General features: G+C 48.2%; 5 protein-coding genes across 5 annotated transcripts; 1 reads left to right on the top strand and 4 right to left on the bottom strand.

Moving 5' to 3' along the window:
• Positions 1 to 1,794: 1,794 nt before the first annotated feature.
• On the bottom strand, positions 1,795 to 3,111 carry GGS22DRAFT_191487 (glycosyltransferase family 2 protein; the record flags this gene model as incomplete). Its single annotated transcript, XM_047965133.1, has 1 exon — positions 1,795 to 3,111. The coding sequence occupies one exon, from the start codon at positions 3,109 to 3,111 to the stop codon at positions 1,795 to 1,797; it is 1,317 nt and encodes a 438-aa protein (XP_047816150.1).
• A 6,084-nt stretch (positions 3,112 to 9,195) lies between these two features.
• GGS22DRAFT_50212 (MFS general substrate transporter) lies at positions 9,196 to 10,278 on the bottom strand. The gene has a single exon (XM_047967268.1). It carries the CDS (start codon positions 10,090 to 10,092, stop codon positions 9,277 to 9,279), a length of 816 nt encoding a protein of 271 aa, XP_047816149.1. The 5' UTR covers positions 10,093 to 10,278; the 3' UTR covers positions 9,196 to 9,276.
• GGS22DRAFT_191484 (uncharacterized protein) lies at positions 10,120 to 10,713 on the bottom strand (the record flags this gene model as incomplete). The annotated part of the gene is made up of 1 exon (XM_047965132.1): positions 10,120 to 10,713. The coding sequence occupies one exon, from the start codon at positions 10,711 to 10,713 to the stop codon at positions 10,120 to 10,122; it is 594 nt and encodes a 197-aa protein (XP_047816148.1).
• A 730-nt stretch (positions 10,714 to 11,443) lies between these two features.
• On the top strand, positions 11,444 to 12,796 carry GGS22DRAFT_170665 (RNA-binding domain-containing protein). Its single transcript, XM_047962479.1, has 3 exons — positions 11,444 to 11,778; positions 11,858 to 12,202; positions 12,261 to 12,796. Exons 1-2 carry the CDS (start codon positions 11,542 to 11,544, stop codon positions 12,074 to 12,076), a joined length of 456 nt encoding a protein of 151 aa, XP_047816147.1. The 5' UTR covers positions 11,444 to 11,541; the 3' UTR covers positions 12,077 to 12,202; positions 12,261 to 12,796.
• Positions 12,797 to 12,863: 67 nt separating this feature from the next.
• GGS22DRAFT_170664 (uncharacterized protein) lies at positions 12,864 to 13,182 on the bottom strand. Its single transcript, XM_047962478.1, has one exon. It carries the CDS (start codon positions 13,173 to 13,175, stop codon positions 12,903 to 12,905), a length of 273 nt encoding a protein of 90 aa, XP_047816146.1. The 5' UTR covers positions 13,176 to 13,182; the 3' UTR covers positions 12,864 to 12,902.
• Positions 13,183 to 13,557: the final 375 nt, after the last annotated feature.

Below are 13,557 nucleotides of genomic sequence, written 5' to 3'. Positions count from 1 at the left end.
TACACTGATTAAGTGACATGATCAAATGTCAATAGATGGAAAGAGACAATTGATCGGTAGTTTCCTGTTTACAACATTTGACATCATGTTGGTGGTTAATTGCAGAGTCATAGTTTAGAAAAAGACCTAGTAGGTAGGTTCGACTGATACCGACATTCACCCGTATCCCCGTAAGGGATACTGCGCTTTGACTAGCAAAATGGGCAAGAATTGGAAGACGATCCGAATATTACCCGATAGGTTATATTTGCATAAAACCTTAATAATCTTTAGTCGGAAGTACTTCGGGCCAAATTGCAATTTGCTCATTTTGCTAGTCAAAGCGCTGTATCCCCTTAAACACGACGGACCGGTCATTTAGCGCGGTTTTTAACTCTTGGTTTCAATCTTAGCTTAGTCAGCCGTTCTGCTTAATTAGGTTAAAGCGTCAATACTTAAAAATGCCGAAACCCTTATACCGATAAGATTAAACACACGCTAAAATAAGAGCTGAAACAAACTCTAGTACCTCTTCAAAGTCTAAAGCTAATACCACGCTAAATGACCCGTCAGTCGTGTCTAAGGGGATACAGAAGGCGCATCGTCGACAGCTGGCACTGAAGTGGGCCACATTTGCGGGCCAACTGTTGGCATAAACGCTTGCAGCTGTAAGGTGGATCGCAGCCAACAGCTGCCTGACAGCTGTGAGCGGATCCATCGCCAGCTGGTGATGATCTGCAGAATGTTTTGAATGCGCCTTCTGTATAATTAAGTACTTCTCTTGAGGAGGCACGAGTCTTAACCGACTACGCCAGTGTCATCAATGTGAGACATTCGGTGATTAGTTCTCGGACTTCCGAGAAAATTCAACAAGAATTCGGACATTTTATTCCGCATTCCGCATCGATTAGATTCCCCATCAGAGGTCATTCAGCAACTATGGTATATGCGCATAGTGTCTAAAGCGGACGTAGATACTGTATTTTGATGTAGAGATACGAGGCCAATAATGCGGCCTCCATAGATAGGAGGAGGTCCAGCATATTGATATAGCTGCTAACAAGCATTGTCTTCAGCTTGTTCAGGTAGTTTTGCGAAACCGATTTCATGTACTGAAAGGTAGATCGTAAACAATTTATCTTGGGATGTTCCAAAGCAATAGTTGGAAGAATGAATGGCACGAGAATGTGTAAGCACAACTATTTTTAATCATTGGCCGATATAGAATTGATACTGGTGGCCTCCATTGTGACTTTCACATCCCTCGACCGTAAATCAATATCTTCAATGAGGTTATCCATCGTGGGATACATGACCGCCGCCTATGCATGACAAATGCAGAATCTTAGCTAATGCTTTCCTTCACGTTCCCGCAGACTCAGAGGACAATATCTAAGCCGAAATATAGGAAGATGCAAATTAAACTAGCTACTGAGGCGTGGCTTAGTTGTCCAACGCTATGATTCGACGTAGGCATACTTACCTAGTACCTAGTAGGCACAAGTTTAAAAAGGAGAAGAGGGAAAAAGCATATGCGGACACTTGTCTCCAAATTTTTGCCGTCTATCCTCTACCATGTTAGTAGAGAGATCCAACCCGAATTATCACGCGAACCTCACCCACGAAGCGATCATCCTATACCTAGGTATTAACCTGATTTTATTATAAACATAGTGGTAGCTAATTCGTACCTAGATAGATTAGCATTAACACTTATACGCAAAACAATAAACATAGTTCTTCTTAGATTAGAATTACTTGCCGAAGCCAACTCAATATACCCAAATCAACTCGGCCATATATCTTCCACATAGATTATTCAACAACGCCTGGTACGCTCGATCGATTCGACCAACTTTCGGTAGAAAGAGTAAGGTACGAGTATATATCGGTAATAAGATATAAGTTGTCGGCAATCATGGCCGCCCATATCTTCTTACCACAGTAGGGATACTGCCTATGAAAAGCTCGAAGGCTAGTACACCAATTTCTAAGAACGTAGAACACGAGGAAGATCGCGGCAATTATAGGGTGGGTAAACCACAAATACATCCAAAGATACAAGCGGAAGGCGGTGGAGAATGGCTTACACATTCCTCTTGTCATCTTATACGCCATATAAGGTGCCGTCGATCTCATACCTAAGATACCCGGTTCGTAGAGGAGGCAGGTGAGTCGAATGCGGAGACCTGTTCTGAACCAGCGCTTACTCTGGGAAGCGTATCTTCCATCTGTCATCAGGGAAGTTAGAACCTCGGCTTCTGGAGTTAGCTGCATTCCCAATTTCCACTGTTTGTGCGGGACATTAGAGTGATGGCGGTGACTCAACTGGTGTTGGAAAAGTATGTAACGTGTGATGAAGGCGTCATCACCCGTATTCTGCCTTATTCCATTCCACATGTCGTGAGTGAACAGGTATTGAAAATACGGATCTCTGACTATCTCCCCCCGTAAAAGCATAGTCAGGCCTGAGACTGTGAAGTTTGTGGATCCGTCTGCGGCGTAGAACTCTGCCATGCCCGGGCCTCGACGAGATCGTGTACGGAGAGCGGCAACCTCCCAAGGCGTGATTATGTTGGAGTTTTGTCTTTCCTCGGGGACGTACGATCCGATAGGTCCGCCGACGAGACCAACGTCAAGGTCTTGGAAGGGAGCTAGCAACTGCGTTAGAACTTGGTCTGTAGTCCATTTCGCATCGTCGTCAACTAGGCAAAGTATCTGACCACTTGCTTGATTAATCCCATGGCAGAGTTGGGTTCGTTTATTGGCTTGTTGTACCGTGGCGACATTGATAATTGCTCCACTGGCTTCTACGGCCTTTCGAAGACCTGGAGCCGATTCTAGTACCTTGGATAGCTTATCTGCTTCACTCTCGAGGGTGACGAAAATCACTTCGCGTGGACGGCATTTGAGCCAGGTCATGAGGTTCGCAGGCAAGTCGTCGTCCCAATCGATTGTGGGACAGATTATCGACACGTTAGATGAGCCGAAGAGGGCTTCATGAGGCGGTGGGATGGGGAAGGGCCTGTATCTTGCCGCATAATGGCGGCTCTCGGAGGCTTCGGCTGCGTCCCATAAGTAATGACCGAAGAGGCAAGCAATATGGATGTTATCAAGTGTAAAACAAGACATTTTGCCCTTAATCTTCGACGATCCTTCGTAGTATGCTGCAGAGGATAGTCGCGAATAGTAGAATACTTAATGGCGTGTTCTAAACCCTCGCACGATGGAAACATGAAATACCGTAGACCATCTATTGATTTTATAATACAATTCCATTGATCAATGAGTTTAAACAATCGTTTTATTTCTTCTAGATCTAATTGAAGTACAACAAGGACATTGCTCGTCAACTATGCCTTGTCCTTTCCAACAGGAATATCTCTGACAAAGAGAGATCTGAACAATCGATTGTATGGGAGCTTCCTCTTGAAGCCGTTACTCGTGTATCTAGTAAATACCTCCCTGATAATGGATGACCCCTGTAATCACGTCTGAATGATGATCTGGATGAGGAGCTGCGACGAGGAGCTGCGATGCTGCTCTGATTCTACGTCTCGATATCACCTTCCAAGTTCCATCTAAGCCTACGCAGTACAACACGATAGATGCTTGGTTTCGTCTTCAAAGTGAAATATGTATCACATACGATGTTTTTCTTCATTAATATCTATCTAGGTAGTCTACGGAAGCCATATACGGCCTCTAATAGCCCAAATTCATCTCGTCTCTACCCATCCTCACAGCCGACACTCGCCTTCGACACCATTCGCAACACCAATGTACCTAGGTACCTACCACTAGGTACATACGCTATGTACCTCTATAGCTTCCTAAAAGTGATGCACACCATTAACGCGCCTTCCAGGGTTCAGAACCTCATCTAAAGGCTAATCCAGATTAGGAAGCGATCTGGAAGATCATTCCGACCTACAGGGGTGTAAACGTTAATTGGGGGGTGTGACTAGTGTGGCTGGACGCTATCAAAGTCTAAATTCAGCCAAAAGAGGGGAGTACATTACGTGGTACAAGCCATGACCCTCCATTCTCTGAGGATCCACCTACCCCGGGTGTCAAGTAATTTTCTGGACCTGGGTCAATTTCCAATCTTTCTTCTTTCTTTCAACTCACTTTGTCAACAAACTCCAGACTCCAGCTTCCAGCTTCCAGCTTTTTACGTGTTCACAACACAATTTTCATCAACTTGCTACTTCTCAAGCTTTCGCATACTGCAACAACCAATTCTGCATCCATTGCGAATACTGTATCCAATCAATTCAATTGATTTGGAATCATAAAATCATCTAGATCAAGCTGCGCCTGCAATCAACTATCATCTCTTCATTGCCAGGACGCGTCTTCCCATTCTCGCCAACCGACTTATCAATCATCACACATCCGCTCAGCAACTGCGGCGGCTTCTTTTCTATCAAATTCTTACTATAGAATCGCGACTGAACACCCTTATTCTATTTTACGCGCTTAGACGCGTCTTTTTGGTGCTTAATTGATACACCATACACCTATTCCCACCTAACACTCGATTCCATCCCTGACGCGTTGCACACGCGACGGGACATAATGGAGTCGAGAAGTAGTAGATACCAATCACGCATCGTTAGAGAGATGCATCAGAATACTGAGAATCCTTTTAATTCGCCACCATCATCTACCGGTACTCACGGAACTATCACCCTAACCTCTAACATCACCATGGGTCCCCAAGGTGAATCGACGCGACGGATGGATGATGCTTCCATCAACCTTCCTAGTCAAGCTGCCATGCGCAGCCTTAAGGCTCCTCAATCGACTTCCTTCAACGTCAACACGTCGGCACTTGGCCGCACTTTCCCAGAATGGAGCCACTGGAAACCCAATGGCCTTGCTCACGAAAAGGACACATGGGATATTGCGAGCAACGGTCTTGCTAACTTAGAAGCGAAGGAAAACATGACGCCAATTGGAAGCCCTAACTCTATTATCGACACTCCCAGAGCGGACGGCATCCGCAAGGCAAGTGAAAGTCCGATATTGCAACGTATTAGTGCCTTAAGTTCTACTGCACGAGGGCTGGTAGAGACAGCGAGGCTATACCGTGAGACAGCTGATTCGGTCGCGAACACATTTCAGGCTAGTCAAGCTGCACGGGCAGCACGTGACGCACATAAGTCACCTGTTCGAACCAGTCGGATACCGAGAGCGACGTTTCGACAGTGCAAGGGACCTTCCGTCCGTCGTTCTGTCGAATTCGGATCAGCCTCCCGTATACCCATCGCGACCTTTCAGCGGTGCTCTTACCAAATTAAATCCCAAACTTCTCTTGAGAAGATTTCTTTAAAATCTTGTTTGCGTGTTAAGTCGAAGGTCCCCGTGCCTCCGCTTGCGCGTATTTCCTATTTCTCTCGTTCTTTTGTCCGACCGTACTCTCCTCGTTCTGTTTCTAAGGCAACTCGTTCAAAGCCGATCGTTCGTTTCTTGGATCCGGTTATTAGCTCATTTGTTTGGTTCCTCATTTCTTGGAGTAGTAAGAACTAAACACTAACATTAGGCGATTAGCTTATCATTCCGGCGAGGGCTACGGACGTCTATGAAAGCCCAACCGCCGCGGAAAACCGAGACGTTGTCCGAACACGTGCCCAGATGCAGCCACAGGTCCAAACTGAATCCGAATGTTCATTGGATCTCTCGGAATCGTTGGCTCAGCCGCAAGAAGACCCCGAGGATCACGACATCCACCAAAGCGCACCGGCATCCGCCCCTGGAAAAGGTTCTAAGCCTCGTCGCGGCAACGTCACAGCTCTCCTCGAGACGCTCAAGACTGCTCAGACCAAACAAACAGAGTCTAAGGAACAGTTTGCGAAGCATAGTTCACCAAAGCCACAACAGCCTTCGGCACAGCCACGAAATGCTGCTAAGATGCACATGGAAAGACAATCCGAGCTGAATCATATGGCGGACGCTGCTACTCCAAACCAGACTGCTCGTTCTTTTTTCCTACCAAACTTTTCCTACATAAACGACTTCCTATCAGGTACCCTCAGACTGTCATCTCTCAGAAATGGCATGCCTATCTTTGTCAAACACGGAAAAGTACACGACCGGGAGTCGACGACCTCCCCCGACCATCATGTGGATGTTGAAGCGATTGCTATCCCCGAAGACGAGGAGAAGATCTTTGTATCTCTGGATAAGATCAAGGATGAGATTCACGCTTTGAAGGAGCATGATGAGATGGTTTCACGACAGGCCGAGCAGCTTCAAGAGGAGATCGAAGAGCTCCAGATCCAGGTCGCCAAGTATAAGTCTCGAAAAGACAGCGCCATGGGCTCTGATTCGGAGAGTTCTATCATTGACCATCTAAATGCCCAGAAAGGTCAATTGGAAGAGCAGATAAGCTCTCTACAAGCTCGTCTAGACAAGGCCAACCGCAAGATCAGCATCAACGAGATTCACACTGAGTCTTACGTCGCTGAACGCGATGAGGCCCTCAAGAGCGCCACGGAACAATCAGACAAGATCAAACAACTTCAGTCTGATCTGAACACAGCTCGCCAGCAACTCAACACATTGCGCGAGGACAACACTCAGGATAACAATGATCTCGAGCTAGAGAACAAATCTCTACGCAAAGACAACAACTCGATTCGCCAACAGTGGAAATCTTTGTTGGAGGAGAACCGCTCTCTCCGTGAGCACAATGGCGAGGTATCGGGCCGGAACATCGAGTTAGAGCATGATCTCAAAGCTACCAAAGGTCGGCTCGATTCGACCAAGGAGCAATTAGAGATTGTCGGGAACGAATACAGTGCCCTTCTAGAGGAGAAGGCATTGATCAAGGAGGACAACCTCAGCTTGGAGCGTCACAATGACAAGTTCTTCAATGATAACAAGGTTCTGAAACAACAAAACTCTTTGTTTGAACGACGGACGCATGATCTTCAAGATGAAGTGGCTCGGCTTAAGAAACTGCTTGATGCTACGAGTGCAGAGACTGGAACCATGTCTGTTGAGTTTAAGGATATAAAATATCGACTTGAGGTCCGCAACCATGAGCTCTGTGAAGAGAACGCAGAACTTCAGCAACAGATTATTGATCTCCAGGCTGGATTTTCGACCAAGCGTGTGGCTCTCGAACAAGAGAAACGCCGACTTACTACTGCAAACGAGCGACTCAGCCAGAAAATCGACCAGATCACGAAGCAATTTGAGCAAATTGTGAAGGAGGGCAAGGAGGAAGCTGCTATGTACGAGGAGAAAGCGGCGACCCTGACGCAGCATTTGGAGCTCATTGCCGGCAAGGAGTCGGCCTTGACGAATAAGTTGAAGGAAACTGCCGACAACGAGGCTCAACTTCAGTCAGAATTGAAACGGAAAACGGACGCCGTTAACGAAGCACGCCAGATTACCCAGGAAATCAAGGACTTCATGGGTACCGTTGATAAGAAGAAGCATGCCAAGACTGCGCGAATTGTCGATCCGAAGGGCAAGTCAGTCGCCACCGAGACCACTGCTAGAAGCACAACATCTCAAACCGACCTGCCCCTTCAAGATGATTTCACTCAGCAGATCGACCTCACTCAGGGATCTGACTTTGCAAGCATCTTCACGCAAGGCGAAATGCCTAAATTACGAGAAACTCTGCGCCAGCTTCGCGGCGAGACGCAATCAAAAGACTTGACTGATGAATCATTCGTTTTTGACGACGACGATGACATTAGCGACCAGGACAGTCAAAGCCTACCACTCCCGTTCTTGTCTCAGAACCGATCCCGAGCCGCTAGCTCTCAAAGTGCAGCCTCTGATGCGTTTAAGGTACGTACTGAGACAACCAAGCCTCAGCCTATCGGGATTTTGAAGGATACTCAACTTTCTCGCCTCAACACGCAGAAGCAGCACAATGCTGTCCGTGCCGCTGTCGAGTCGGATACCGAGGAGTTGCACGAGCGAGAGACGGCAGAGACTGTCGCTAGTGGGCGAAAGTCCAAGTCTGATGACGTCGTACCTCGCAAGGTATCATTTGGCCAACCTGATACCCGAACTGTGCGCAAAAGGTTTTACGCAAAGAGCGATGATAAGGCTGCGCCACCTGCGCTAGAACCAGACCTTACTGGACGTTTCGCCCTCAAGTGTCGTGCTAAGGGAAAGCCATACCAGCCTTCCTCGAAGTATGACAAATACTACCGTCGCCCTGCCCCGCCTAGCCCACAATATGCTGAAGAGTCCGACCCTGAAGACAACATGACTTCAGCCTTGTTCATCGACGACATCACGCTTGAGGCGGATAAGGCAACGGAGAAGCAGAAGACTGATAAGGGTGAGCTTTCCACGGACGCAAAGCGTCTTCTCGACACTCTTCACGATGAACACGACTGTAAAAACTGTGTTGTTTGCTTACGCATTAACACATACAAGTGCGCACTTCGGGGGATCGACTACAGAACTAAAACCATCATTCGTGCCCCAAGACCACTTCCTGTGTCGACCCTAGCTTCGGATTATGACGACCCATCTACGATGCGTCCGTCGATCAAGCCAGGCCAGGCATTGGCAAAAGTGATCAAAACTTTGCAAGATGAGGAGAGGCATATTCAGATGGCTATTAAGGACTCCGATGAACTCTACAACGGTTGCAACCCATCAATCCATCGTAACCGGTGGAAGAAGTTGGACAAGAAGGTTGCGAATATGAGACGGATGCGGGATCTCAGAAGAGATCAGATCTACTACCTATTCGACGCTCTCGAGGGGCAGAAGGCTAGTGGTCAGGAGATGACGGACGATTTTGTGGATATCACGGTGACGAATGCGATGTCGAATGACCCAACATTCAAGGGCGTCCACCAGTACTATTGAAAGGGGGAAGGGGGTGTAGGACTGAAGGAGGGAAAGGGGCATAGGGGCCGGCATTTGGAGGTGGCGTTTGGTATGGTGCGGCGGTGGTAGTGGGAATTCATTCGCTGAGTGGAGTTGTGGTTATTGGGATTGATGGGCTTGATTGAGCCATGATGATACTTATGCATGGGTGGCGTTTTGCAAAAAAGGGGTCTGTATTGATATGGATAGAAACCTGTTACCCCTAGGTTATAAGCCGGCGGGCTTTTGCGCAACCGCATTGCGGGCGCCGTGACATTACATAATGGAATGAGTCACGATTTTCACACAAATATTTGATTGGTCTTAGTACTAAGTGCATGCAATGTTATTCTGTAGGCATCGTGATCGTAAAACTATGTTCTATTAAGTAATTGTTACCTATGACTATTAGGTGCCTGTATAAGTGATACTCTATTGTCCTCATCACAGCGCAGCCATTGCCCTCTTCCCCATAGTCCAGAACCAGCCCCACGCACCAAGGGTAGCAGTAAATCCAGTATAGATAATCATAGGTCCGTACTGCGTAGCATATCCAGAAAAGTCCTGAGCTTTTAAACAATTAACCTCAAGCAAGGCGCCGCCGACAGGTCCGCTCAAGACGAAACCAAGGCCCCTCCCACCGAGGAGCATGCCGAATATCAGGCCGGTATCCGCGGCGCCGTCGCGGCTCTGCAGCTCGCGCTGGATACCGGACCACGTCGAGCTGAAGCCGCCGGCGAAAAAGCCGTACAGAAGCGTGAAGACTACGAGCACGGCGACTTGGTGGCCGCCGAGACCCCATAGCAGGAAGACGGGTAGGGCGCTGCCGACGCTTGAGATCAGGATCACGGTCGTTGCGGCTAGCCCGGTGTCGTTGAGGAGTCCGATTAATAGCGATCCTGGCACGGAGGCGAGCGAGATTAGGGCGAGGAAGACGGGCCCTGTTATTGACGGGAAGCCTAGCGCGTTGGCGTAGGAGGCGAGGTAGGTGCTGGGCATTAGGTACCCCATTGATTGCAGGACGTTGCCGAATTGGAGGATCCAGAAGGTGGGGTGCCGCGCGAAGGCGAAGGATACAGTGCCTGTTGGTCTAGGCGAGGTCGTGGATGATGTGCTGTTGCTGCTGCTGCTGCTGGTGGTAGGTCGGTCGCGTAGGAGGAATAGAGGCGGGATGGTGAGAAGTGCTGAGGCGATAGCGTAGGCACGTAACGTTGTCCCGACCCCGAACCGGTTCAGCAGGGCGCTGGTTAGGAACGGCATCCCGGCCCCCGCGCCGCTCTTCCCGCTTCACATCGCCCCGTACGCTAACCCTTTCCGCGCGCTGAACCATTCGTCGAGGTATAGCGACGTTGGACTGAATAGTAGACCGCATCCGATTGCGTGTAGCACGCCTTGTGTGGCGACTAGCCAGCCGGCTGATGTTGCGAATGAGGACGCGGTTAGACAGCCGGTTGTTAGGACGAGGCCGAGGCGGAGACACCATTGTCGGAGGTGTGGGTATTTGGTTAGAAGCGTGAAGGTTATCGGCATCATGAGATATAGGATTCCGGTCTGTGTGGTGCCGATGCTGGCGATTGTGCCCGGGGAGTTGGGGCCGAGAATCGTCGGGTGCGTGGTGTAGTGCTCTTGGAAGATGCCGAAGGCGAGGGAGTACCCCCATATTGGTGCTTGGATTAGCACGCACCCGGCTAGTACTAGGTATGCGGATTTGCTGTGTTCGAGGGCGATGGAGGGCGATGGGGAGGAAGGGGAAGGGGCTTCGATTTCGAGGATGTCTATTGGTGTTGGCGCAGTGCTGTCGTCCGCCGTCGCTGCCGTAGGAAGACGGCCGGCGTCCGGGGTTGGGAGGGGAGATGGCTCTTTTTCTGTTTGGGTAGTCATGGTGGTTTTGGGGGTTACACTATATAGTTTACTCTCGTGTAGGTTACAAATGAGGGAGTGCCATAGGAAAATGGAAGATAAGTGATAATTGACTTTTATATATGTTTTCGACTCTTGATATCCTTATTAACATGCAAGCAAGGGTACCTACCCACCTTCATACCTTGCAAGCAATAGAGGTTTGGACATGCTATACTCCTAACGAAGAAACGGGAGGTTTCCCATTGGGCACACGATGCCGACGCCTTATGCTCTTGTGGATGATGCTATAGATCTACGCAGCGAACCAATCGCTATATCGTATTCTCTCCGACATCGCGATCTTCCTTGTAACCTTGAGTTTATCTCGAAGCGGGATTGATCGAATACGGTAACTTGACTCGTGACAATGGAGAGTCGGATCAGGGATATATCTGTATCTTGATTGGTTATATGTGATCAAAACTGGGAATTGCATTGGAAGGGCGTGAATGCCCATAATTTGTGCCATGTTTTCACAGGCATGGATGTTGAAAGAAGTTATTCACGAGAATGATGGCACAAAACGTTGTTTGTGTCTTACTAGAATTGGTACTTGGGTACAACAAGACTTCGCCAGCTGCTGGCATGTGATAACAGATGACAGATCTCTGATGTCAGGCACCGACTGGGGGTGATAGCTTTGGCCAATCAAACCGCCTAAATTCTAAATATTCATGTCGCAAATCCACGAACTCTCCAAAATCAACGAGAACGCAACAACAAAAGTCCCACGTCTATCTTGTTGCCTCTTCGTCATACCATTCCGCTTGTCAACAAAGTTTCGGTTTTGATCTAAATACTATCACAATGGCTGATATTGAAATGGAAGTCGACGAGCCTGGCTCTCCTCAGGCACAGGCCAAGGTCAGCGACATGCAAACCCACACTAAGGCCACAGCCGTGCGATCAATCGAGGGCTGGATTATCATGGTTACCAACGTTCACGAAGAAGCTGACGAAGAGACGATCCACGATAAATTTGCCGACTTTGGTGAGATCAAGAACCTGCACTTGAACTTGGACCGCAGAAGCGGTTACGTCAAGGTAAGCAATGCCCTATCTCGATATTATTGCTATTATTGGTGTTATTTGTATTATATGCTAATCATCGTGACCAACACAGGGCTATGCTCTCATCGAATACGCCACTCTAGACGAGGCTCGAGCCGCCATCGACGGCGCACACCAGAGTAAGCTTCTCGACCAGGCCATCGGCGTCGACTTTGCTTTTGTACGACCACCCCCGGGTAAGAACAATAGAGGACCACGACAATCGCACCGTGGGCGGGGCCGTAGTAGAAGCCGCAGCCCAGAGGGACACAAGGATGGCGATGCGGAGTGATTGATGGATGATGAGATCCTCGCGATATTTGGAAGTTAAGTGATGTCTAGTCACACACATACTGGCCTTAGCCGATATGTCGCCAGAATAACAAGACATGTCGGCATGCGAAATCTGTTCACATGGGTATGTGATTGATGTTTCCATGTCTTCTGTTAGAGCCTTTCGCTAATATGTTATCCAGTCATTTGATGTGAGATTGGCACTGGCTAGGCGTATGGCCATGTACCGTTCATCGGACTAACAAGAAGTTGGAATTGTGAACATGGAAGTTTTCTCACCTGTGTAACCATTCAAATCATCCATCTTCCTTGTCTATGATGAATGACCTCAGGTTCGCTATGGAGCTTTGCTAATACAGCCAATATGACACAAATTTCAGCCTTGCGTTGAATAAAAAATGACAATACAGCTCACCCATGATCCAGACTCCTAACCCGGCCAAAGTGATTCGAAGATCTTGAAGCCCAACTAACTAGATTTACCAGTCTTATTACCCAATGCCCGGAAAGCTACCATAATCCATATCTTCCTAGACCTCATTAATTATTATATTTTGATTCTGACCCATAGGCATCTTATATATATTCTCTAAACCATCAACATAACAGCAGCTACAGCCCCGACCATTACCATACCGGGCTCCGAGTTCCCTACCGCACCGCCGGTTGGCGAGGCGGCTGCGACAGCAACTGTGACGTGCGACGCCAGCGCGCTCGTAGCAGCTGCTACTTCTGTTGAGTTTGGGTGATCGTCCAGTCTGTCGCAGAGCTTGCTCAATTTTCCACCGACGTCTTAGTCACATGTTAGAATGGGAACCGGTGGACTAAACGTATTCATCGAGCCAGAAAACAGAGCACGTACTTAGGTCAGACTTGTTAGAGCAGTAGTCAGAAAGACAACCGCCCATCCTGATGTTGATATCGACCTGCTTTCCACATATACATTCGAAGTCGGTTATCTTACAATCGTTGTCGTTGACACTGTTGGAAAAGCAGGGTAGGGCACAGTCTGGGAAGTCGTCGACGATCTCACCGAGATTGTCATCTGCTATTGCGATGGCGGCGAGGAAGGAGAAAATGAGGATATTTAATTGCATTTTGACGAGCAAGTTGTGTATCAATGGGTACCTGGAATGACGGAATAGCTGAGACTCATAATTGCATTGCAGCTTAGAGAACTTTCTAGCAAATAACCGATCACGGGTCGAGGACTGATATACTATGCCGGGAGGTATGATTTTATATACCTAAGTATATATGTCACTTTACCTAGGACTTTTACTACGACATATTCAACTATGGAACTCTATTTCCATGAACAGCATTAATTAACAAGGCCAAGCTTCTTCGTTCGCTCCCCGCGGCTTTCCAAGCTACGCTGACCGGAAGTGATACGATCTCGGCATATTGAGGATGACCATGATTCCAATGGCCTTCCGGTTTTCTCAACCATCCACCACACGAGCATACAGTGAGCAT

This window comes from Annulohypoxylon maeteangense, assembly GCF_022496945.1.
Source record: "Annulohypoxylon maeteangense strain CBS 123835 unplaced genomic scaffold GGS22scaffold_16, whole genome shotgun sequence".
Taxonomy (NCBI): domain Eukaryota; kingdom Fungi; phylum Ascomycota; class Sordariomycetes; order Xylariales; family Hypoxylaceae; genus Annulohypoxylon; species Annulohypoxylon maeteangense.
The sequence above is the reverse complement of the archived record's forward strand: the minus strand, read 5'-3'. Positions and strand labels throughout refer to the sequence as shown.